Here is a 27,573-nt window from a genome sequence, read left to right as displayed (position 1 = left end):
GGGGACCCAGCCTAGGCTGTAACCCCCATTATGTGTGTGGAAGGGAGCCTGTGTTACGAGTTTGTACTGGGCCAGAAAAAATTATGCTTTGGTTCTGCCTGTTTGCACTATTAGAAAGGTTAGGTGACCTCTTCCCAAGTCATATAGCAAATCTCTAACAGAGATGGAATCTGAATTCAAGAGTCCTGGTGTGCAGGCCCGTGCTTTGATCACTAGCCAACACATTCTTTGTCTTGAAAAAGTTTCTTTTTCAAAAAATTTAATGGTGTTTTAAACAAGAGCCCAGGCACGTTCGGTGCTGCTTCTTTTAACTGAGACATGTATTGAAAGTCTTCCATGTCATCAAATCATTACATTGTGATAGGAAGGCTTCTTTTTTACCTCATTCGCTGGTGTTGGTTTAGTATCTGGCTTTGAGTTCTAATTGTGTGCTGTTAATCAACACTGCCTGAACAGATATTTAGTTTTGTTCTGTGCTGCCTAACTGGAAGAGTGTGTCTCACTTTTTGCATTACTTTATGGGTTTCATAATATTTGTATTTATTCATTTTCTCTTCTGTTCTTCTTCTATATGTTTTCCCCCTTTGTTCCTATCATGAGGTTGCTTGGAATTTCCTCTGACTTGTCACATTAAATAGGCAATGTGTAGACTTCAGCAAAGCACTTAGTCACATAATTAGTTTTGAGCATGATGCTTAAGTCCCACAGAAGGTTAGGCAAGTATGACGGAATGCCTTTCCTGAATTCCTTTATTGGGAGTTGAGGATGCTCATCCCCTCATACAAGATGCTCAGCACCTTGCAGGATCCCAGTCTTGAAAGAGATTTAGTCTTTGAACACAGTTTTCACATTCATTTTTAGCCCTGACTAAATTGCATTACTTGAGTCTTTAGCAGTCCAGTGACGTTCTCTCCGATGGAACTGGTTCTTAAATTCACCCCTGCATTCCCAAGCTCAAATGAATGTTTCAATCTGTTTCACTTCCACGGGATTACAAACCATATACTTTAAGAGATTGCAAGGGAGAGCACTTAAATCTATAGCTGGCACTGGCATTTTTAGGTGAGCTTGCAAAGCTGTTATTTTTCTACACTCTCTCACTCAAAAATCAATCAATTCCTGTCTGCCATGAATGACTGCACAGGGCTGGCCTGAGGACAGCCTGTAGCACAGAACTTTTTAAAAGTTTTTAATTTTTTTGGTCAATTGCAATACCGAGTCTTTCTGAGCATGTTCAGATTTTTAAGAAAAGTTTGCAAAGTGAAAATAAGCTTTGAATCCTCACTCTAGCTGATAAGTCCCTTATAGCCTTCACAAAACAAAGCTGTAAAGAGACGAGGCGGGAAACTGTGAAACACACATAGACAACAGGGGTATCTGGAATTACCTGGACTTTTCTCGATACAGAAAAAGCTGAAAGAAAAGCAGTGGATTTGCTAATCGAATAGTAGCTCTGGGTAGGGAGATTCTTTGGGTGGCAAAGAGGAGAAATGTCCTTGCTCCAGAGATATTGCCTTTATGACCCCTTAGATCACTTGAAAAGCAAAAAGGTCCTGAGGGTAATAAAGAATTGGGCCCTGAGTGTCATAGACAACTTGGTGGGAACCAGAGAGTCCCTCTAATTTTCTTAGCTACTTATATGCTGGGTTTATTTGTAATCACAAATAAATACATACAACGATATATTTTTGTATTTCTATCTTCCTTGATATATAGGTACAAGTTGCTGCTGCTTTTTCTTAGCCAACAGTAAGCTCAATTGAACAACTTTATGCTGGCCTTGCAGCTGTAGGGAGGAGGCAGATCCAAGTCATATTTGAGCTTCAAGCTACACTTTTTAGATACAGCTAGAGAAACTAGATGTAATGACATCCAATAGGTCACTGATCCCTGCTCCCAACACCTTCTCAATCCACACACAATCAGTAGCAGCAGCTGTGTCCTAATTAAACTCAACATTTACAGGTGTTCACAGGAAAAGAAAAGTTACCAAAATCCAAACCACTTGCTTAAAAAATGTACCCAGCAAAGAAGAAAAGCAGACTTTTCTGTAGGCATTTTAAATAGTTTAGTGTTCTTAAAATACAAAAAATGGAAGATATTTAAATAGCCACATAGTAAAAGTGCACACATCCAGTCTCCAAATTATTCCAGGAGGAGGACAAAGAAGAAATATAGCTCCGTGCAACTCCACAATTTGCAGGTGTTAATCGGAACGAAGGCCTAATTTTCTTTGCTGCAGAGTAATGCTGAGAAGCTGCCACTAATATTTAAGAGGCTGTGCTTTGAGTGCTGTTACCAGGTCCCTAAGAGAGAAGGAAATGTAAAGATGTAGCTGACACCCGTGTTGTGACAGTAACGGATTACTGTGATCATGACAAAAGACTCCCAAATGGCCAGAGCAAACATGAAATCTTCTTTGAGAGTCACAAGCTATGCTAGTGGATCCTCTGTAGTAAGTACTGAGAGGAAAGTTATAATACACCTCGAGAAGTGAGGTTGGGCACCTTCGGGCATGTTTACACTACAAGTGCTATGGCTGCAGCACTGCAGCTGTGCCACTGAATCGCTGTAGTGTGTAGGCACTTGCTACTGCAAAGGAATTAGGTTTCCATCACTGTACATAAATCCACCCCCTTGAGAGGCAGTAGCTAGGTCGACAGAAGAATTCTTCCATCAACCCAGTGGTGTCTACACCACAGCTTAGGCGGCTAACTCATGTCTCGGGATGAATTTTTCACTCCCCTGAGTGATATAGCTAGGTTGACCAAAGTTATAGGTATAGATCAGGCCTTTACAAGCCAGACGGAGTATGACTAAACAAAATGAGTTTCTTTTCTGGGATGTATTAAAAATACTGCAATATTCTACAGTAATGCCCTACACAACACCATAGTAATACTGTTGGATGTTTTGGACCATTACTGTGGAATACTGTATTTCTTTTATATGCTCTCCGACGGTATGTAAAAGAGACAACATCACCACACCACTTTTGACAAGATTACAGGGGTTAATTCCAGGATCTGGGCAAGATTTTGGTTAAGAAAATGATACCATGCCTATCTAGATTTTTCCCAGTATATTCAATGGAATATGGTATTCATTGTCACTTGTCCATAATTGTTGTATAGCCTTGCTATGCACTGTTAAACGTTGCTGCATTTCACTCTAAGGGCAACTGCATTCCAGTAGTGGATGAAAGCATCCCTAATTATTTGGCCTATTCTTTTGTTTGTATATGGTGTTTTTGGATCTTTTGGGTAGGAAGGCACTATATAAATATATGGTTTCCTTGTATAATAAGAGTGAAGACATTAATAAATGAAGCAGAGAGTCATATCAAAATTAAAGACTGAAGAAGCCTTTGATTTTGGCCCATGGTCCTTACAGCACAACCTCAGAAACAAAGACCATCATGAGACCATCTGAAACCACAGCTAGTTAAAGAAGAATGGTTTCCAGATTGATTCTGAGGCTGATTGGCAGCGACTTCATGGCCACCCAGTCACAGATAGCTTTAAAGAAGATCTGGAGGATGGGGTGGATTGCACCCTCAGCAAGTTTGCAGGTGACAGTAAGCTGGGGGGAATGGTAAATATGCTAGAGGGTAGGGATAGGATACAGAGTGACCTAGAAAAATTGGAGGATTGGGCCAAAAAGAAATCTGATGAGGTTCAATAAGGACAAGTGTAGAGTCCTGCACTTAGGATGGAAGAATCCCATGCACTGCTATAGACTGGGGACTGACTGGCTAGGCAGCAGTTCTGCAGAAAAGGACCTGGGGGTTACAGTAGACAAGAAGCTGGATATGAGTCAACAGTGTGCCCTTATTGCCAAGAAGGCTACCGGCATATTGGGCTGCATTAATATGAGCATTGCAAGCAGATCAAGGGAACTGATTATTCCCCTCTATTTGGCATGGGGGGGGGCCACATTTGGAGTATTGTGTCCAGTTTTGGGCCCCCTATTACAGAAAGGATGTGGATAAATTGGAGAGAGTCCAGAGAAGGGCAACAAAAATAATTAGGGGGCTGGAGCACATGACTTATGAGGAGAGGCTGAGGGAACTAGGCTTGTTTAGTCTGCAGAAGAGAAGAACGAGGGGAGATTTGATAGCGGCCTTCAACTACGTGAAGAGGGGTGTGACCCATCCATGCCTAGAGTAGCCACCTGAAAATGCCGGGATAGGGCAGACTGCAAAAGGAGAGCAGATTCTCCCAGCACTGGTGGGTGACACTGAAGTCAGACTTCCCAACCAGCCATGAACAGTGCTTCTGATTCCCCACACTGGTTATCAAGAAGCTAAAACAAAATATACAGAGCCCCCCTTTACTGCATTTCAGTCTCTGGCTCCCAATCGTCCAGTAAAGAGATAAGGTATTTAAAAATCTAAGCTCTTTACCAAAAAGGTTCTCCTGACCCCAAAGGGTCAGCCACAGTACCAGATCAATATAAGTTTGGATCTTACCCAAAATGCCCTGCTGCCAGCCAATCCTTTAGTAACTAAAACTAAAGGTTTATTATAAAAGGAAAGAAACAAACTGTAAGAGAAATGTTATATGATTAAAGCAATCAGATACATACAAATGATTTAAAAGTCAATATATATCAGGTTTCCAATAGAATTGTGAAGTTTGCAGGCTTGTATAGCCTCTCTGGTGTATTTCCAGTACCTGGATGGGTCTCAGTCCTTCTGTTTCACAGCTTCAGTTGCAGATGAGTTGATCCAGAGGTAGATGAAGCCTGAAGATTGAAGTCTAAAGACTGACTGAAGATAAAATGGATGTGGTACAGCTGTCTTTTATGTCCCTTGGCCTTTTCCATGCTGCTTGTGGAAATTTACAGAAATAAGATGGAGGCCAGGGTCACATGAGTAAATCCTGGTGACTTATCAGGTGTAGCCCCTGGGTTCTCTCCCTGTGCCCATTATACCAGTGAGTTTCCTTAATGGGCCATTAAGCAATTTATTGCTGCAGCCATCCGGTCTGCGGTGTTGCCCAGAAACACAGCACAAGTTGAAATACAGATACATCAAACATATCCATAACTTCCAATACAAATACAACACATGCACATAAACAATATCATCATACTTAGCAAATTATAACCTTTCTAACAGTACATGACATGGCCTATCTCATATGAATTATTGTAATTTTGAAATATTGAGGTTAAATAATATCATAACTGGTTCCCCTAATCAGTGTTACAAGGGGGTCCAGGGAGGATGCAGCTTGGCTGTTCTCAGTGATGGCAGATGACAGAAGATGGAGCAATTGTCTCAAGTTGCAGTGGGGGAGGTCTAGGTCGGATATTTGGGAACACTTTCTCACTAGGAGGGTGGTGAAGCACTGGAATGGGTTACCTAGGGAGGTGGTGGAATCTCCATCCTTATAGGTTTTTAAGGCCTGGCTTGACAAAGCCCTGGCTGGGATGATTTAGTTGGGGTTGGTTCTGTTTTGAGCAGGGGGTTGGACTAGATGACCTCCTGAGGTCCCTTCTAACCCTAATCTTCTGTGATTCTAAGATTGTGCTTTTGAAAAATGTTTACAAATATAAGTTGATTAAGGTTCTGTTGTCTTTATCAAACAAACAGGGGCTCTCTGGCAGGACATCATGTGCTTACACAGAAAAACAGCACATTTTTGCCAGCACATTTTGCCATCAGAGAGCTGTGTGGCATTTAACAGAGCTGAGTTTTGGATTAATTATTGAGCAATCACTTGTTCAGCTATATTAGAGTCTGTAGTATCAGGCAGAGAGACAAATATGAGTGAAAATGTAGAAGTCACTGCCCCTTCTTGCCCTGCCTGTCTGACATGTGATCCACCTCAAAAGAACTTGCAAAGTATTATTAATAAAATAATGCATATCCCACATGATTAATGGGGATGAATGCCAATTGGTCCATGTTATTAGGATGATTTGATAGAGTCTGATTGATAGAGTCTTATAATCAAAAGGAAATCAGTGGTCACTTTTTTACTATTGCTGTTGAATCTCTGCTGAGCAAGTAAGATATTCTGGTTATGTGCAAGTTTTCGTTTTTCTTTCTCGTGGCTGGCTCCATAGAAACTGTACCATGACATGTACTAGGATTTTATCTTCAAATTGTGAAATTTGAGCAAGATAATCATATTATTTTAAACAATATGGAAAAGGAGATTCTTCAAAATGTGGCAAACTTCTAGTCAGAACAAATGCACAGAGTAGTTGATATTCTGCCCTTGACAATTTCTGTAATGTGACAGCTTTGTACACTGTGCAGTGAAAAGTTAACACAACACAATGCAAGTGCAAATACCCATTTGTGATAAAATTACCCATTTGATGACTCACATCATGACTGGAATAAGATGAATACACTTGAATGGCTTTGTTCTGCGCATGTTCTTTGTTGGTGTCCTTCAGCTTTTATTTAGCATCAGATGGCAGATGATTTTTCCCTTAAGCAAAAGCTGAAATGAAAATAGAGTTAAATGCAGAATTATGTGCTGGATGCTCCCACCAGCCAGGTTGGGGGAGGGAGTGCATTCATCATAGCACAGTTCCAATAGAACCAATTATTTCTATCAGGGATAGCCTAGAAAAATGAATTCTGGGAGGTTTAACCAGCAAGAGGCAAAGATTTTTTTTAAAGATGAGTTAGAGTATATTTCTACACTGGCTGTTCCTTACAGCCTGGATAGTGGAGGTATTCATTACATATATTTGGAAATATTACCATTTCCTTTTGTCTCGCACAGCTGATACTTCATCTTGCCGTGTCAAGGAATCTATGTAGCACAACACTCTGTTTTGAGCTATGAATCTGCACACTGAAATGCAGAAGACCATCTAATTATGTCTTCTCAGGGAGATTTGTTCATAACTCTTTTTTTAGTGTCAGATCTTTCACAGGCAAAAAAGTCAGTCACTGCCAACACATTCTTCTGATCCTACACTCCTTTTCATCCACAAGTGAAATATTGTAATACTTGCTTACAGAAATCAAAGGATTTATTGGAACCCTGCAAGTACCAATCCTAGCACACGTGGGCAGGACTGAACATCTTCCTAGCACCTCTGCCCTCTCACCAGCACCTAGCCCCAAACCAAAACAACAACACAATATCAAAACACACCACAATTTAACACTAAGATAAAGATACTGCACCACCTTGGTGGAGGTGCTGTCTTCACTGATTGTTACAATATGATCATCTAATAAATTTGCCATAGACAGTACAGGTATAATACTATCCAATCTCCCCTCAAAAACAAAAGGAAATTTTCCTATCATCAGATTTGCCCTGTTCTTGTAAATAGAAAAATCCTCTTTGTCCATCTTATCTTTTGCATGTCAGAGACAACCTGAAGATATAGTGGCACTTCCTCGAAGACATTCAGAAACACACCATTCAGGCACAGTCCTGCTAACATTTTTACCCCATAAGTGTATTTGAATAAAAGTCAGGGGCCAACTCAGGTGTGGCCAAAATGCACAGGGCACTAGTCACAAGATGGTGTGCAAAGGTGGCTTAAAGCTTACCTTTGCATTGTTCTGATCTTTAATGATCTTGTGGTTTAGAAACTGGGCTAGGACTCACTGCGTCTGTTACAGGCTTCCGGTGTGATGTGATCTTGAGAAAATCATCCAGGGCTAGATTTAACACTATAGTTAGATGTTGTCCTTGTGCTGTGTTAAAGCTCCTGAAGGCTGCATTAAATTACACCATCACGTAATGACCTTGAGGGATCAAAACACAGCTCAAAATCAGCTTAAGGGCAGCCCAGCCACACCCTTATCTCCCACCATGCTAGCTGCAGGTGGTCTGGTGTACAACCCTTTGTAATTAAACTCTTTGCCACTCTGTTCAGGGCCAATCTTGTACTTGAGTGACCATCCCTGAGTCATGTAGTTCATGGCAGGTAATGCAATGCAAAGAGGATGCAACACACCTGAGGAGCTGGTTCCAGGATCTTTGTGTTCATCTGTTCCTGCTGCTAATTATTATATACAATAAAGTCAGTGAAACTAGCTAAGCCATTTCAGTTCAGCTGAAGATCTTCCCCATAGTCGGAGTCCTCCGTTAATCACCTTTGGTTGTTGTGGAAATTATGTCACAAACAAAAGATTATGGAATACAGAATAAACAGCCGTAGATGAACTGTTAAGAAACAAAGATCATTTTCATTTAAAAGTCTCTGATAAACTAAGGAAGTGAAAATATTGGCAGATTTATTCCTAAACAGAATGTTTTTCAAAGTTTCCTGTGACTTTTCAGCTATTCGTTAAAGATTATTGCATAGTTATTGTGGGATATGATGATGATTTATTACACATTTATAAAGTAACAATCCTGAACGTCTGTGGGAGCTGTTAAATAACACTTTTGCTGTACAAGGGATGCCTCCAACAAGAATTTAGTTACCTGTATTTACTCGTTGCCTGTATTTTAAACCTTAGTTATTTTTCCCACCATTTATAAACATAGTAAAACCTGTGAACATGGTTATCAGTAGGCAACAGTTACCTCCTCTAGTGGCTGCCAAAATCTCAGTCCCTGAATGACTCCCCATCTGTCATGTACACTAACTCTGTGATAAGTTACCACCTGTGAAACACATTTCCTGAACTGTCCAATCACATAGTTAAGGACCAACTATCTGACCAAAATAAGTCAGAAAAAGAACCGGTTTGCATCGACCACTGACATCAGAAAATAATAAGGCATTTACCATGACAGAGAAATTAGGTGAATTTGTATGGAACTGGGAAAATACTGCAAAAAATTGTGCAAATACATGCTCAAATTTTCACATAGGTTCATGCCTCTTTTGTATTTGCTTTCCATGCATCAAGGTTTAGTGGTGCCTGGTGCATATGATCATGTCTCCATCTGATGGCTGGCCCCTCTGACTAGGACAGCTTGCTTCTTATAGCCGTGGGGAGATCTCCATTAACTCAAGTGGGCGAGGCCTTTGTTTTTGGTGCTGAATATCCCAGATTTGTTCCCTGCTGATGACTAAGGTGTCCGTATATATGTAGCCATGGCTCGTTACAGTGGACAAAACATTTGCAGAGAGCAAATTTCAAAGATGCATGCATGAATATTTACAAAAAAACAAATTTTAAATTAACAATACCTGTGCACTGAATTTTGTGATTTGTTATATTCAGTGCTTGCACATACATCCAATCAGTGAACAGAAACAACACCAGGTGACCTATTTGACTAATTTGCAAATAATCAACGGAGTTTAAATTTTGTATATCAAATATCGAATACAGGCAACAAACTGTTTACAATCAATCCATAAAGTAAAATAAAATTGAATTAATTTGGTTAACAAATACATTTGAGGACATTCTGATCAGCTTGCATATCTATAGAGAGCAGTGAAACAGTTTGCAATCATCTGATACATTTTTTGTAATGAATTATTCATTTAACTTGGATTGTATGTGTATTCTCAGTGCTCCAAGTAAATTACATACAAGGAATTATTTCCAAGAGATCTATTGATAAGGTTTTGGTAAGTTGTTATGTGAAGGCTCTGCCAACCACAAATAGAGGAGATAGATAGGTCAGTCATTTTATTTGTAGAGTTCAATGTGTGCGTATGTGGTGTTTGAGCACTGATGGAGAGTATCGTAAATGGAATTCCTTATTCCATTTGGAAATCTGAAATTACTGTCCCAAGAGTAATCTGAACATTTTTCAGATCTAGTCCATCCAATTACTGACTCACTGATTGGAGAAGGCAAATGAATGAACAGTCTTCAAGTAGTGGCAGAATTTTCTAATAATAATTATCTAATAACAAATAGTTCAGATTCATTTTTATTAGATCATCCAGAGAACATGGCATTCTTTATTAATGGTTATACTGTATTACACCATTACTCATGGGTTTATCTATTAAACTAGTTAGGTGTACAATTACACAATTAAACTACACACCTAATATATGTAGACAATTACCAGAATTATGTGTAACGGCACATACAAATTACCATTATTAGCTATTTGAGTGCATACTATCTGCAGTTGCTTGCAGAAATTAAGCACACAATGGCACACAGATTTTCACACTTAGCTTTAAAGTCAGCCCTGTGTGTGTATTTCTTGTGATTAGTTTTGTGTTTTCTCTCTCTCATTCTCACTTTCGTTCTTTCATACATACACATGTGCACACATAGTAGTGAGGTTTCCATGTCAAAGTGAAAACTAATTTGTTCAATAGTGTGACCAAGCCAACTTTGTAAGGAGCTGAGGGCATCCCAGAAAAAAAATCATGTTTGATGTAGAAGAGTGTTCCTTTCAACATATACTGCACTTTTTAAAAAAAATCTTTAAAGTTATTTGTTTAAGTGAAAGGCCATGATGGAGGCCACTCTGATGTGTGGCTGCCATCCTCTTTATATGGTGATACAGCCTGTGGAGACCTCACTGTACCATCTTTATCTACGTAGAAAGTTTCTTAGATTGAGCTGGGTGGAGCATTTCATGTAGGGACTTGTAGCATTGATAGCCTAAGTATTACATATGAGGCCTGCAATTTGTTCCATTTAGTGCAAAAGAATATGTAGCCCTGCTGTGCCTAGTAAGGTTCCAGTGTGGTCAGCCACTGGTGAAGTAAAGTTTGGAAACCCCTGCAGTACATGAGTCTGCAATAGATAAGAGAAATATTAAAATAAATAAACAGATATTTAAGTTTGAAAAGGAAATCACAAGATGGAGGGAGAACTACAGTTGGCTACAAACTCCCGTTTCCTTAAAAAGGAAAATCGGTACCCTAATTTGATTATACAAAAGCACATATTCCTCTTTAAAAAAAAAAGAGAAAGAGAGAGAGAAATCAAAGGATGAGCTGAATTTATATATTTTTTTTCAGAATGCTGCCTTAAAGGCACCAAAACTCATCATTATTGGAGATAAACTTGTGGAAACTAAAATTTCCTTTCAAGAAATTCTTGAGCATCAAGCCTGGACAAAACATGAAATGATTTGCAAATCTAAAAACCATTCCCACATCCCCAGCATAAGGGACCCCCTCTGACCTGTCCCAAAATAGCATCTTTGAAATGTTTTACCAACAGAAATATTTGAAATGTGCATGATCAGATGACTATGATGAACAAGGCAGTGGAATAACTTTAAGTAGCATTTGTCCTGTAAAACAGAGATGATTTTCTTTTCTACAATTTCAGTATACATACGAAGTCACAACCAGAGGGTCATTACTGACACCAGAATCCATACAAAATATTGTTCTCACTTATGATGACAATATTATTGCTTTGGGTCAAATAGCACATCAGTTAAGAAAATTAATTTATTGCTGGTCTGTCTGGCCCAGTGTGATGAAAGAGGACCTTCAGTTACATTGCTTCTAGCCAATTTCCCATTTTTCTAATGATGTGGTCATTATAGGTGGAAAAACAGAAATGGACTTTTTAAACTTTTGATTTTAAATGAATGTGCATTTACAAGCTACTTAATGTGTTTCCTGAAAATGGAAAATAGTAGTTTGACATGAAAAATGCCTATAACCTGCGGCTATTGTCACTGTCCAAAACAACTATCACATCTAATCAAGTTACATCAATGTAGTAATATGTTCTTGGAATGACTGGTTGCCCGGTGACCCCAGATTCCTTTTGTGTACATTATATATAATTGATTTACAATTAGTGACTCTTATCTCCTATGACTCCCTAAGAAGCAAGCTGTCAAGTCTAACTGGAATATACTGTAAAATACTATCTTTATTACATACACAGAGAGATGGGTATCAAATGTATATTGCAAAAGATTAGCACCAGTTTACCTCCCTAAAAGACAAACCCTAAGAGGAATTGAGCACCTAGAACTCCCACTGAGTTCAGTACAAGTAGTGGATGCTCAGCAGCTTTGTGCTTGATGAACCAGTCAGCCATATGGTTTTCTATTAGGCCTTTTCTTCTGGACTCACTATCTCCCTTATTATTTTGATGGTGGTTGTAATGAGATCCTTCAGTATATTATATTTGAAACAGCCATTTCTTTGACTATGCTTACCACATCTTCTCAGCTCTTCTAATAATAGAATGTGTGTTTTTCAGTACTTCACTCTTAATACAAACAGTAGTCCTGTGTCTAGTTGCTTTATAAGTGACACCCAGTGCACAACTTACTATGGTTCCCATGAAATTCAACTCAGCTGTTGTCACTACAGCATGAAGTTTTGCTTTGGACTATTCTGTCAATAAATATAGTACAGTTATGATGGTGTGACTGATTTGTCCTTTGTTTACCCAAAAAAAAAAAAAAAGCTACCAAACAAAATGGGAAGTCAGTTTCAGCAAATAAAAACAGCCATATTGGGTCAAACCAATGGTCCATCTAGCCCCGTATCTTGCCTTCCGACAGTGGCCAGTGCCATGTGCTTCAGAGGGAATGAACAGAACAGGACAATTATTGAGTGATCCATCCCCTGTTGTCCACTCTCAGCTTATGGCAAACAGAGGCTAGAGACACTCAGAACATGGTGTTGAATCCCTGGCCATCCTGGCTAAATAGCCATTGATGGACTTAGCCTCCATAAACTTATCTGGTTCTTTTTTGAACCTAGTTATGCTTTTGGTTTTCACAACATCCCCTGGCAACAAGTTCCACACAGGTCAACTGTGCATTGTGTGAAGAAGTGCTTCCTTTTGTTTGTTTTAAACTTGTTGCATATAAATTTCATTGGGTGACCCCTAGTTTTTGTGTTATATGAAGGAGTAAATAACATTTCCTTATTCACTTTCTCTACACCAATCAACACTTTATAGACTTCTATCAAATCCCTTCTTAGTCATCTCTTTTCCAAGATGAAAAGTCTGCCTTTTTAATCTCTCCTCATACGGAAGTTGTTCCATACCCCTAATCATTTTTGTTGCCCTTCTCTGTACCTTTTCCAATTCTAATATATCTTTTTTGAGATGGGGCAACCAGATCTGCATGCAGAGTTCAAGATATAGCTGTACCATGGATTTATATAGAGGCATTATGATATTTTCTGTCTTATTAACTAACCCTTTCCTAATGGCTCCCAACAGTCTGTTAGCTTGTTTGACTGCCACTGCACATTGAGCAGATGTTTTCAGAGAACTAGCCACAATGACTCCAAGATCTCTTTTCTCAGCTAATTTAGACCCCAGCATTTTGTATGTATCATTGAGATTGTGTTTTCCAACATGCATTACTTTTCATTTATCAACACTGAATTTTATCTGCCCTTTTGTTCCCCAGTCACCCAGTTTTGTACGATCCCTTTGTAACTCTTCACAGTCTGCTTTAGACTTTTAACTATCTTGGGTTGTTTTCTATCTGCAAATTTTGCCACCTCACTGTTTATCCCTTTTTTCCATTTATGAATCATGTTGAATAGCACTGGTCCCAGTACAGATCCCAGGGAGACACCACTATTTACCTCTCTCCATTCTGAAAACTGACCATTTATTCTTACCCTTTGTTTCCTGTCTTTTAGCCAGTGACTGATCCAGGAGAGGACCTTCCCTCTTATCTCATGACTGCCTACTTTGCTTAAGAGACTTTCTGAAAGTCTAAGTACACTATATCCACTGGATCACCCATGTCCACATGTTTTGTTGATCCCTTCAGAGAATTCTAATAGATTGATGAGGCATGATTTCCCTTTACAAAATCCAAGTTGCCTCTTCTCCAACAAATTGTGTTCACATATGTGTCTGATAATTCTGTTCTTTTCTGTAGTTTTAACCAATTTGCCTGGTACTCTAGTTAGGTTTACTGGCCTGTAAATGCCAGGATCCCCTCTGGAGCGTGTTTCAAAAATTGGCGTCACATTAGCTATTCTCCACTCATCTGGTACAGAAGCAGATTTAAATGATATGTCACATACCACAGTTATTAATTCTGCAATTTTGTATTTGAATTGCTTCAGAACTCTCAGGTGAATACCATCTGGTCCTGGTGATTTATTACTGTTTAATTTATCCATTTGTTCCAAAACCTCCTCTAATGACACCTAAATATAGGACAGTTTCTCAGATTTGTCACCTAAAAAGAATAGCTCAGGTGTGGGAATATCCCTCAGATCCTCTGCAGTGAAGACTGATGCAAAGAAATCATTTAATTTCTCCACAATGGCCTTATCTTCCTTGCGTGCTCCTTTAGATCATCCAGTGGCCCCATTGTTTAGCAGGCTTCCTGCGTCTGTGGGGTTTTTTTTTTTTTTAATGCTGTTCGTTTTTGAGTCTTTGGCTAGTTGCTCTTCAAATTCTTTTTTGGCCTACTAATTTTACCTTTACACTTGACTTGCTAGAGTTTATGCTTCTTTCTATTTTCCTCATTAGGATTTTACATTCTGTTTTTAAAGGATGCCTTTTTGACTCTAACCACTTCTTTTACTTTGTTGGTTAGCCATGGTGGTACTTTTTTTGGTCCTTTTACTACGTTTTTTAATTTGGGATATACATTTAATTTGATCTTCTATTATGGTGTTTTTAAAAAGTTTCCATGTAGCTTGCAGACATTTCACTTTTGGGAATGTATATTTTAATTCCTGTTTAACCAGCTTCCTCATTTTTGTGTTGTTCCCCTTTCTGAAGTTAAATGGTACTGTGGTGAGCTTCTTTGGTGTTTTCCCCACACACAGAGGGATGTTAAATTTAATTATATTATGGTCGTTATTATTAAGTGATTCAGTTATATTCACCTCTTGGACTAAATCCTGTGTTCCACTTAAGATTAAATCAAGAATTGCCTCTTCTCTCGGGGTTCCATTACTAGCTGCTCCAAGAAGCAGTCATTTATAGTTTATCTCTTCATCCCATCCAGAGGTGACATGTACCCAGTCAATATGGGGATAGTTGAAATCTCCCATTATTATTGAGTTTTTTATTTTTATAACCTCTCTAATCTCTCTGAGCATTTCAGTCATCATCACCATCCTGGTCATGTGGTCGGTAGTATATCCCTACTGCTATATTTTTATTATTCAAGCATGGAATTTCTATCCATAGAGACTCTATGGTACAGTTTGGTTCAATTATGACTTTTACTATATTTGACTATGCTTTTCTCCCCCACCAGCACAACCTATTCTGCCATTCCTATATATTTTGTACCCTGGTATTACCATGTCCCATTGATTATCATCATTCCACCAAGTTTCTGTGTTGCCTATTTTATCAATATCCTCATTTAATACCAGGCACTCAAATTCACCCATCTTGGTATTTAGACTTTTAGCATGTGTATAGAAGCACTTATAAAATTTGTACTTATAAATGAACTGGAACTGGCCAATTTGCTGTACTGTACTGAATTTATAAATGCTTAAGGGTTACATAATTTCTGGTTTGAGTCTTACTTTCTAGCAGAATAATTTACTGTCATTCCCAGTCACAGATAAGCTATTTGGATTTGATGAAATATCTTTTTCCCACTGTTTCCTTCAAGGATATCCAACGAGCACTCTCCAAAACTTCAGATCCGGAGCCACAGTTACTTGAGGGCAGTAAGTGAAGTCTCAATCAATAGGAGTTTGGACAGTCTGGACCCTGCAGGTCTGTTAACTTCTCCTAAATTCCGTTCCCGGAATGAGAGCTACATGAGAGCCATGAGCACTATTAGTCAGGTGGGTGGCAAGCATGCACAGCTAAGAACATAAGATCAAAATCACTCACCAGCCAGTTCAGATGTGTGTGCAATGTATAGAACCAACAACCTGACTGTTCCTGAAATGAAGTAAGACATGTAACAAATTACGTATTTTCAAAAGCATTTGAATTTAAAAAGGACTTATGGGGATGTTTTTTGTATATATTTTTGTGAAGGAATAGGATTTGAAAATGTCATAGTCTAAATTTTGAAAATTGTTTGGTGATTTTGGTTGCACAACGTGAAATGCCTTAAAAGGGCTTGATTTTTTAGAGGACAGGTGCTGAGAACTCTGTCTAGGGAATTTCATGTCTAGCACCCAAAATAACAAGTCACTTTTAAAAATTTAGGCCTTGGAGTCCTAGTGAGAATGAGTAAAGCCTTCCCAGTTTTCCTTTAAGGAGTGGATACCATGAAATGTTGGAGGGAAAAAGAAGCAGGGTTACTGGTATTTTGTATTTCACAATTGTTATTTTGAAGTAGACTTTAATCCAGTTTTTTAAAAAGGTTTCTTAACTCCACTTTACACATATTTTTTAAAAAATTCTGACAGAGCTTTGACCTTGTGGTGTACATTGTATATATGTGTTAGGTTCATATATTAATTATGAAGATATGTATTATTTTCCTGAAAAATCATAACATCCTTTTCTGTGCCAGCTACAGTCTGACAGTTGAATATTGTGTACTTTGGGATATTTTAACTTATGAGTTTTGAGACAGTGGAATAGCCTGTTGTTGTGTAAAATATGCATTTGGAGTTGTCATGCTGTCGCATCTGGCTAGCTGCCATGCATGCAAAATTAGGACCCAGGTCAGGGATGTGTTGAGTGCCATCAACTTTGCTTACAAGCAGTGGGAGCAAAGGATGCTCAGTACTTCAGAGTTGGGCCCTAAAATGATGCTAAGATAAAAGGTAATTTTCTTTGTGAATGAATATGCACATTAAAACACATCACTACATTAAAACATCATAATCAGATATGTTATTCTGCATGTTATATATTTTTGCCAACTAGTGTAGGGCACTGCATTTCATTTGGCGTTGTATATTCTAAATCACTGGTAATAACTCATGTTGTGGATGACCTTCAGTGCTGTCACAATTTGAACCTCCAATTTATGCTTGCAAAAGTAGAGGCCAATTTAAATTGATAGTACATTTTCAGTAGAGATTTCTTTTTTGGTTTTAGAGCAATTTTCATTTTTAAAGTATTCCTGGAGTAAAATTAATGCTAGCTCTGTGTCCATGTAAGCAAATATCAAAGCAAATCTATAAGTATAGCTGGTAGGACTTAAGAAATCTTGATCCCATTGATGTCAGTGAGTTTTGTCACTGACTTCAGTGGGGCCAGGATTTCACCCATGGACTTTTATGCAGGATAAATGGGCTAGAGGAATGACTTCGGTTCAGGAAGAAATCTGCACTGCTCAGGCAGGGATTGCTGAATTTGGACATTGAGAGGAGCCATCTGCTTTTATATGCTGTAGGAATCTACAGCACTTGCACAAAGTATAAGCTGATGCTGTAGAAACTGAGTTATGAAAGAAGCCAGCAGAAAACAGCAAGCTGAACTTGTAAGTGTGGGATAAAACTATTTGACTCCAATTGAGACTGATTGATTTGTGAGAGAGTTGAAGCTTTAAAAAGGGCTATCTAGCCTCTGAAGAGTGTAGACTCCCTGGCCAATAAAAAATAGGAAGCTTTAAAAAAATCCTGGAAGTTAGCTCTGGGAGACACTTGTCTGGTAATATAATCTATCCCTTGCCAATGTAGGATTGTTCTTTGCAACATAATATCCAGTGCTTTATCTAGTATTTTTTCAAGCACTCGATCTCTTTCCACTATTTCCCTTAGGAAGTTATTCCATAGCCCAACAGATTTCACTGTGCAGAAATATGCCCTGATATTCAGCCAATTTTTTTCTTAAAATTCATCCCAGTATAGCATGTTTCATATCTTCCTAGACCATTTATATCTTCCCTTGGTTTTGGCGCCTTTAGAATGCCTGAAAAATAATGAAATCATGGTATACATGATTGTTTCAGATTTGCATTTTTCCAATACTGGTGATTATTATTTTAATGCCAATCTCAAGGCTCAATCCTGAGTTTAGAAACATAGGTGCCCTTTGCCTCTTTGTTACTCTTTGAGGGCTGGTCCACAAAAGGGATAGTTGCCAGCCAGGGGAGTTAGTCCTTTCATTCAAGTTGGAGAGGCTCATGCTCTTAATATGATTTAATCCAGGGGTTCTCAAACTGGGGGTCGTGATCCCTTAGGGGGTCGCAAGGTTATTGGGAAGGGGGGTTTGCACGCTGTCATACCACCACGCATGCTGGTAAGGATGGCATGGGCGGGATCACTACTTGGGGGAGGAGGAAAATATTTTCAAAGAGGGTCCCAGCAAAAAAAAGTTTGAGAACCCCTGTTTTAATCCCTGCTTTCGGTCCAAGTTGGGTTAGTTACATGAGATCGAGACTTAGCCCACAAAGTCCAGAGCTCTGTATTTTCTTGAATCTGAATAGGTACATCTTATATTTTTCTTGAAGAATTCTTACTGCATAAAAAATAAAGTGTAAATCATGTACTGTTCATTTTCAAAGGGCATTTTTGTTTATAAATGTTGTTATGGGATAAATTGATCTATGGGATACAATTAAATTGCCTATTCTTGGCCTGCAGGTGAGCGAGATGGAAGTAAATGGTCAGTTTGAATCAGTCTGCGAGTCAGTGTTCAGCGAACTAGAGTCTCAGGCTGTAGAGGCCCTGGATCTGCCAATGCCAGGCTGCTTCCGCATGAGGAGCCACAGTTATGTGAGAGCAATTGAGAAGGGCTGTTCCCAAGATGATGAGTGCGTGTCACTGAGGTCCTCGTCTCCCCCACGCACAACCACCACAGTGAGGACCATCCAGAGCAGTACTGGTGAGTAACAAGGAGAGAATTCAGGAGGGGGCAAAAGAAAAGCACCACTTGGTGCACTGTATATTACACTAGGAGCCAAATACTAGCTAGGTGTGAAATGCACTGGAGATGCTATGTTTCTTCTGCATATGTGGATCAGACTGTGGGAAACCTGCATAACCCCAGATACCAAAGAACCATGCTCTTCTTGGGAGCAAGAGAGCCAGTAGTGTAAGGAGACATGCAGATCCAAGGACCCAAAAACACATGGGGGAAGAACACAGTGGTCACATCGGCTACTTTTCCTGTCCTGGGAGAGCAGCTGCAGATAGGCTATGCAGGAGCAACATACTCTGGGCTAGGTCCTCAGCCGGTGTAAATCAATGCACTCAGTGGAGCTATGCTGATTTATACAAGCTGAGGATTTGGCCCTCTGCTTGCCGGTGAGTTGGGAGGATCCTCTTGCATAATAAACATACATAAAGTCCTCTTCTTCGCAGTGCTGTGAGCATATTTTAAAAGTTGGAGGGGATGAAGGGTAATGATGAATTGCTCCTCCAGTCACCTTGCTTAAATAGGATAGCAAAAAGGGGAGTGGGGGAGCATGCCCGTCTCTCTCTCCTGCCCCTCCTCTAATGGTTGGACCTATTCAGGCTTTGTAACAGAAACAAGAAGATCTGAGGTTGACATTTTTTTCAAATCTTCTAAATTATTTATGGTTACTTTAAAAAAAAAAAAAAAAAAAACCTCTTGTTGTTTGAAGTGCAAAGATAACCATGATGTCCACTACACAGTATCACCAGAATTCATACTCAAGAAAAAAACAGATCAGAGAACAAAGGCAAAATCTGTATTTTCATAGCCCTATTCAAGAAAGCCAGAAACAAGGACTCTCAAGCTGTTTTCTCTAGAGGGGGATTGAAAAGAGCCCCCTGCTTTTGACTTATTTCCCTGTATCCATTTTACTGCCTCACACAAGCATCACTTCATTCTACATTCAGGTTGCTAGAAGCCACCTACCAGTTTTTCCCCATGTTCTGCTAATTCTACGGTCTTTTCTAATTTTTTTTCCTTTTATGTGTGTTATCTCACTCTTGCAGTAGCTTGAGTTCATGCATTCCTTGTCCCTGATCCCAGTCCCTCTTCAAGGCCACTTTTTCAACTGGCTTCCATGATCAAAAGACTTTTTCAGGCTGTTTATCAAAAATGTGCAGCCTAATTTATACCATTTACAATATCAAGAGTAAGCGTTATTGGATGTATGTTGGCAACACATCATAAATTTCAAAACATCTTTAACAACTGCTATAATAAGGTTCTCTTCAAAACCAATGACTAGTAAGAAATAACTTCCAAACTACAGTATTATGAATGTGAAAGGTCATTTTTGTGTGTGCAGGATTTAGCCCTGTAATTTGCACCCAGTCACAGATGAGGGATTTACATAAAATGTGTGTTGTTTCATCATACAGTAATAGCTTATCTCTGATGTGTTGTGAGGCATGCAGCTGAAGGGAGAAAACTTGCGGTACGTGCATGCCATTATTAGACCATAATGGGTGCCTTGGAGTTTGTGAGATGTTTTCAATACATGGATTTTTTTCATAAGAATGAGAATGGCTATGCTAAAATGTTTCCTATTTTAAAACAGCTCTAAGCATTAACCCCATAAGAAGAACGTCCATTCTTTTTGTACTCAAAAGGAAGTTTTGGTGGTTTAGAAAAAAATTGAGTGTGGCGTGGTTTGAGTAAGAGAAAGAAAGATGATTGTAGGTGATCCCAGAGGACTGAGGAGAGAATATGGAGTGGAGAATATGGCTTTAAAATATAATCTAAGGGAAGAGATCTTGCTTCACTTGCTACTCCTTTTGCAGGTGTCCCTTTAAAATCCAGAGAGGGAAGCACCTGTAGCATTAAACTGGACCTTGCAGAAGGATTTAAGATTGCTGCAGATTTCTGTTCTTTGTCCTCTATTATAGGAATTACTGGGTTATTTTGCCTTTTATTTTGTCTTTCCAGGCTCTTCAGGGTCACATTTTGTCCGTTATTACCACTTTAACCATCACTTTTATGGGGTTCACAGCTTCAACTGGTTGTTTAAATAGATGTTCTTGTATGGAATTAGTCTCCTGAGCCTTTGCCTGATTCACAGATAGGCAATAATACTGTAGTCATCCTAGGTAGTTCCTATTCACATACACTTCAAGATAGTGTGGAAAAAAGAAGATACTGTTATCCTTTTAGACCTGTGCAGTTAGCCAGAAATTCAGTGGTTTTGCAGGTTGTTCCAGTTAAGAGAAATTGATGATGGAGTCAAGTATTTTTAATGCAATCCTGTTTATTTACAAAGAATGCTCAAAGTTCTGTTTCTGTAAACACAAGAGGAATCGAACAACAGGAAAGAGTGCTTTTTTGTTCACAGATCCAAATCCTTTCAGCCAGCACTCAGCTCAAAAATAACTCTTTCTCTAGCCTTTCCTCAGGGCCACATTCCTAGTGCTTATTCAGCACTATGGTGCTTCCTTGCTGCCTTCTCTCTAAACTCCTCTGTACCTTTTTCCTCTCTTTCACAGACACACAATCATTCACAAAATAATAGACAGCAAAACCCCTCTGCCTACATGTGCCTTTGTTTTATGCAGTGATGTGGCTGGGGTAGGGGTGGAGGCCCCTATTGTTTCAGCTATCTGATTCTATAAAGGAATTTAACCATTTCTTATAACCATCTTAAATGATGGGTGATGGTAACAAACAGTTACAGAGGAAGGGGAAGAGAGTCTCAGATGTATCTCCCTATTTGTGGTGTGATAAATACATTTGCTACAGACATCAGACACAGTTACAATTAAACCTACATGCATCTGATGGTCGAGGACTAGACACGTGATCCTCCTACTCTAGAAATACTGACCTCTATCAATTCACCCTTTCTCTATCAGTAGTAGCTAGCTAATGAGGAAAATAGTAAGGAGCACAAACTCTGGCATGTAAATTGTAAAAATATAATAAAGCAGGCCAAGAAGGAATTTGAGAAGCAACTTGCTAAAGGGGCAAAATCTAACAGTATTTTTTTAAGTGCATCAGAAACAGGAAGCCTGCCAACAGGCAGTGGGGCCACTAGATGACAAAGCACTCAAGGAAGACAAGGCCATTGCAGAGAAGCTGAACAAATTCTTTGCATTGGTCTTCACTTGAAGAGGATGATAGGGAGATACCCACATCAGAGCTATTCTTTTCGGGTGACAAATCTGAAGTACTGTCCCAAACTGAGTTGCCAGTAGAGGAGGTTTTGGAACAAATTGATAAATTAAACAGTAATGAGTCACCAGGATCAGATGGTATTCAGCCAAGAGTTCTGAAGGAATGCAAATATGAAATTGCAGAACTATAATTTTTGTATGTAGCACATCACTGAAATCAGCATCTGTATCAGATAACTAGAAGGTAGCTATTATAATACGGATTTTAAAAAGTTCTCCAGTGAAAATCCTGGTACTTAACAGGATGGTGAGCCTAACCACAGTATTGGGCAAATTGATTGAAACTATAGTAAAGAACACAATTATCAGATACATAAATAAATATAATTTGTTGGGAAAGAGTCAGCACAGCTTTTGTAAAGGGAAATCATGCCTCACAAATCTATTAGAATTCTCGGAGGGAGTCAACAAGCATGTGGCTAAGGGTGACCTAGTAGATATAGTGTACATGGATTTTCAGAAAGCCTTTGACAAGGTCCCTCGCCAAAGGCTCATAAGAAAACTATGTAGCCATGGGATCAGAGGGAAGGTCCTCTTATGGATCAATAACTGGTTGAAAGACAGGAAACAAAGGGTAGAAATAAATGGTTATTTTTCACACTGAAGAGAGATGAACAGCAAGGTCCCCCCAGGATCTGTACTTGGACCTGTGCTGATCAACATATTTATAAATGATCTGGAAAAGGGGGTAAAGAGTGAAATTGCAAAGTTTGCAGACAATAACAAATTATTCAGGATAGTTAAGTCCAAAACAGACTACAAGGAGCTGCGGAGCGATCTCACAAAACTGGGTGACTAGGCAAAAAAATGGCAGATGAAATTCAGTGTTGATAAATGCCAAGTAATGCACATTGGAAAAAACAATCCCAACTATATATATATACAGTGATGAGTTCTACATTAGCCTGTTAGCACCCAAGAAAAAGATTTTAGAGTCACCATGGATAATTCTCTGAAAAATTCCGCTCATTGCACAGCAGCAGTGAAAAAGGCTAGCAGGAACTATTAAGAAAGGGATAGAAAATAAGATATAAAATACCATAATACTACTATATAAATCCATGGTGGATAGGTCCATCAATGGCTATTAGCTACGAAGAGCAGTGATGCAACACCATGCTCTGAGTATCCCTAGCCTCTGTTTGCTAGAAGCTGGGCGTGACAACAGGGGATGGATTACTTGATGATTGCCTATTCTGTTAATTTCCTCTGAAGCACCTGGCATTGGCCACTGTCACAAGACAGGATCGTGAACTAGATGGATCATTGGTGTGACCCAATATGGCCATTCTTATGTTCATGGAGTACCAATACCTAGAATACTGCATGCAGTTCTGGTCGCCCCATCTCAAAAGGGATATAATGTATCTGGAAATGATTTAGAGAAGGGCAACAAAGAAGTAATGGCTTCCATATGAGGAAAGACTAAAAGGATTAGGGCTATTCATTTTAGCAAAGAGACAACTAAGGGGGGGATATGATAGGGGTCTATAAAATCGCGAGTGGTGTGGAGAAAATGAATAGAGACATGTTAATTATCCTTTCATACAATACAAAAACCCAGGGTCACCCAATGAAATTAACAGGCATCAGGTTTAATACAAACAAGAGGAAGTAATTTTTCACATGATACACAATCAAGCTGTGGCATTCATTACCATGGGACGTTGTGTTGGCCAAAAGTATGACTGGGTTCAAGAAAAACTGGGTAAATTTATAGATGATAGGTCCCTCAGTGACTATTAGCGAAGATGGTCAGGGTACTGTACTTGGAGCATCCCTAAATCTCTGACTACCCGAAGCCAGGATTGGAAGACAGGGCTGAATCATTCCATAATTTCCCTGTTCCATACACTTCCCCTGAAGTTCTGGTATGGGCCACTGTTGGAGAAAGGATTCGAGGCAAGGACCACAGACTGATCCAGTATGGCAGCTCTTACATTCTCATTATCTAAGTGGGCTTGCCATTCACTCACTCATACACACACAGCCATGATTGTACACTGCAGCAGAGACTTTCTGAACTGCTTGTGGCCTGGGAACATATCAGATTAAGTCACATGAGGTAGTGGATCACAGGAAAACAAAAAAGGAGATTGTGTACCCAACCACTGGTTACAAACCGCTCTTCTTAGAGACCCAAAATAAACAGATTTACTACAAACTGATGGTAGATATTCATGGCTCCAGCTATGGCAGGTTTTATTAGTCTTCCCTGAAGAGAACCTTCCTTTTAACTAGGTATCTGATCCTTTTAACTTTTAACTATCTGATCATCTCTCTCTCACTTCATGGGTGGTGACAGCACATTCTTATAGAACCTGATCTACACCTAAAACTTAAGCCAATATAGTTATGTTGCTCAGGGATGTGACAAATCCACAATCATAGTTACGCCCTGGGGTGGACACTGCTAGGTCAACAGATTTCTTCCATTGATCTAGCAAGTGCCTCTCAAGGGGGTGGGTTTACATTGACTTCACTGTAGTACATTTCTAAACTACAGCAGCGTAGCTGCAGCACTACAGCCATGCCACTGTAGCACTTGTAGTATAGACGTGACCTCTGTGCATTTTGGTGTAGATTAAGCTCCCTAACTCTTCATTTCATTCAGATTCAATTAGATAATTATAAGATGTTTAAACATATTAGGCCCCATTCTGCATGTCTGTAGCTCTCATTGCAGGTCACAGTTACAACCTAACCAGAAGAGACATGTCTTTTTTCAATCTATCTTAAGATTCAGTCTCAACTTCCATGAAGGTCTTATTTAGCTACTTTTTATCCAGCTTTTTGCTAGCTATGCCCCAGTCTTGGCATGTTCTCCAGCTGTGACTCCTGACTTAGGGCAGGTCTACATTACCGGTTAAGTCAATTTAACTTACATCACTCAGGGATGTGAAAAAGACACCCTCCTGCCGACAGAGTCTCTGCCTTTCGCGGAGGTGGAGTAATTATGCCAACAGGAGACCTCTCTCCCACTGGCATACAACGTCTTCACTGGTGCACTACAGTGGTGCGGCTGCACCGATGTAGCACTTCTAGTATAGACCTGCCCTAACTGAAAATCAAACTTCAAACCCTAAGAATTAAAATATTCCTAAATTACTTAAGTATTTGTTTCTTTATGGACAGATTGGCCCTTGGACAAAAATCTCTGAGAAATCTAACAGAACTTTGAAATAGCTGGTGCTCAGTCAGTTCCAACTTCCTCCCCCGTGTGCATTTGCATTCTGTTTCTAAATGCAGCCCGCCACAAGCCCTTTGTTTCAATTGCAGTTTTTTCTATTGGCTATGCAACCCTTTGGATATTTGTACATAAAACACCTCCCCTCTCTTGACCAGATAATCCAAAGGAGGAAATAAAAGCAGCCTACTTAGCTGAAGAATTTAATTAGCAAGGATTGAGTAAATGTTTTTTTTAAATTTAAAATCATAATTAAGTTTTCTTTCCAAAACAAAAAACCCCACAAAACAAAAAAGCTTTGTATCCCAACCAAATCTTTGTGACAACTGTTATACTGTGTAACCAACAGATTAGAAAGGGATCCACAACTTGACCTGGGGGTTAGTGCAGGAGGAATTGATTGGTTTTTTGTTTTTGTTTTAAGCAGAGATTTTTGAAATCTAATAAACCCTCATGGGACAGGTAAACCATTTCCTGCCTAGCTCTACTATTGTGTGGCTTTCCTGTTTGCTCTTCCCGCAGCCCCCTACTAACTTAGATCAGTACATTCATTCAGAAAATTCTAATAACACACTGTGATTATGCAGTAACTTTACTTCACTAACTAGTTTGTCTATAATATTCATACTATTACACACTATTATATCACACTGCATTATATTTCAGCAATAATAGATTAATACGTAGCAGCTTCTCCTCCGTCACAATGTTTAAGTGATGTTCAATATAATTTTATTAAATATAAATTTAAAAGCATATTTGGGATCCTTACGTTAAAGTAATATCTAGCTCTGTTAGTCTAGCAAAGTGCTTCTTGTGTGCTCCCTTCATAGCTACATGTTATAAAGCAGGGATTAATAAAGCAAAATCTAAGAAGGTTGGTTTGTTTGTTTGTTTGTTAGCTTTCCAATCAAACTACAATAATAGTGTGGCTTTTGCTTTCTAAATGTCTTCTTCATGCTCTGTGCACAGGACATTTCTCCATTTCCATATAAAGTAGCAAGATCATGTTCTCAATTTTTTTAAAAAAAAGGTTATTTTTAAAAGCAAGGATAAAATACAGTTGTATATGGAAAGCCTGTTTTAACTGCAGTTTAACTGTCTTCTGAGAATTCACAGAAACTTTGCCAAACTTCAGTGAGCTAAGTTTTTCATCATGTAGTATTCCATCCATTTGATCACTAACTTAAGATATCAGTTTTCTTTTCATTTAACAGTCTGTTATCCTTTTAATCCCCATTTTTCTTGTTCCCAACTCAAGAGTTTGTTTCTACATCTGCCAGCATATCTATCTACCAGGTAAACACAGTACTGTTTGTGTTTGTCTTTTCTCACCCTCTTAGGAGTATCATGTAAGATTATTTTTCTTTTTATGTATGTCATTTATCCTTTCCCTGTCTAGCTTCTTGAGGTCAGCCTGCTCTTAACGAATTCTTTATTTCCTAGGTCAGCCATCCATGCATAGAAGAGCTCTTTGTCCATTATATCTTTTGTCAAATCATCTTGGGGAAAAAGCATATTATTCAGATGCTTTCAACAATTCTTAGACAGAGCATGTATCTTTCATTTTGATGAAGCTAGCTATAAAATATCTAACCATTAGTTTTGTTATGGGTTTGACAGAATGAAATGAAATAAAAAAGCATGGATTTATTCAAAGAAGGTGGTTTTAAGGAGATCCATATATAATCAGTTTTACAAACTGAACATTTCAGGAGTTAATTCATATATACTTTATATGATAATGAAGGAATCACAACAAATGTATGAATGTTTTTGTATATTTGAATTAATTGAATGTTTTCCCTGACTGCCTTTTGTACATGTCAGGGGGGAGGATTTAAGCAAAAGTTGGATTGCCTTCTGGCATAAATTGCTGTACTCTGCATCATACATGTGTGACGCTTTGGGGGTTTACCTAAACCAGTAAGGGGTGTATCATCGCCTGCCCTGGAACTCTGGGTGCTTCTGTGCTGTGCAGCTTTGCCTTACTTTTACAGCCCAGTGAACTTACTCTGGCTTCCATCAGCCTGGTTATTCCTTGCAGGGTGACATTGACAGTCCGTCCAGTCTCACCTATACCCAAAACCGCCTCCTCTTCAGTGCTCATCCCCTCTAACTGTAGCATGCACAAAATCTTATCAGGTTTGCTGCTGCTTAGACAGTACACAGCACCAGCCTGTTAGTTTGGCGGAGGATTTTACTCTTCAGTTTGAAACACTACACTGAGATAGTGGTGTAACAAAACAAGATTAAGTTTATTAACAAAGAATAGATCTTTAAATGATACCAAGTAGAAGGAACTGAGATAGAAATTGTTAAAAAGTAAAAACATGCTCCTAAAACCAAAACCTAAAACTTAATAAACTGGAGCCCTTTGTTCAAAGTAGTTTTCTCATTACAGTTGTTCTTTCAGCATGGCTAGCCAATTCATAGCCAGGATCCAGCACAGCTCAAAGCACTTGGTTTTTTTGTCTCTTCCAGTGAAAGATACTAAAATGGCTTTTTCTCTCTGCTTATATCCTCAAAGCTTCTCTTTGTTTGCAAAGTCAGGAAGCCCTCCT

General features: G+C 39.0%; 1 protein-coding gene across 2 annotated transcripts in view; it reads left to right on the top strand.

Annotated features, from left to right (window-relative positions):
• DLGAP1 (DLG associated protein 1) overlaps window positions 1-27,573 on the top strand; it is a 571,137-nt gene that overhangs the window by 419,811 nt on the left and 123,753 nt on the right. For both annotated transcript variants that reach the window (XM_067547338.1, XM_067547348.1), the window contains exons 9-10: window positions 15,459-15,636; window positions 18,343-18,583. In XM_067547338.1, coding sequence (XP_067403439.1) covers window positions 15,459-15,636; window positions 18,343-18,583 — 419 coding nt within the window. The remainder of the gene's footprint in view (window positions 1-15,458; window positions 15,637-18,342; window positions 18,584-27,573) is intronic.

Source organism: Emydura macquarii, unplaced genomic scaffold (genome assembly GCF_026122565.2).
Source record: "Emydura macquarii macquarii isolate MOO-44397 ecotype Brisbane River unplaced genomic scaffold, CSIRO-AGI_Emac_v2 contig_212, whole genome shotgun sequence".
NCBI classification, from domain to species: domain Eukaryota; kingdom Metazoa; phylum Chordata; order Testudines; family Chelidae; genus Emydura; species Emydura macquarii.
This window is presented reverse-complemented; position numbering and strand designations above follow the sequence as displayed.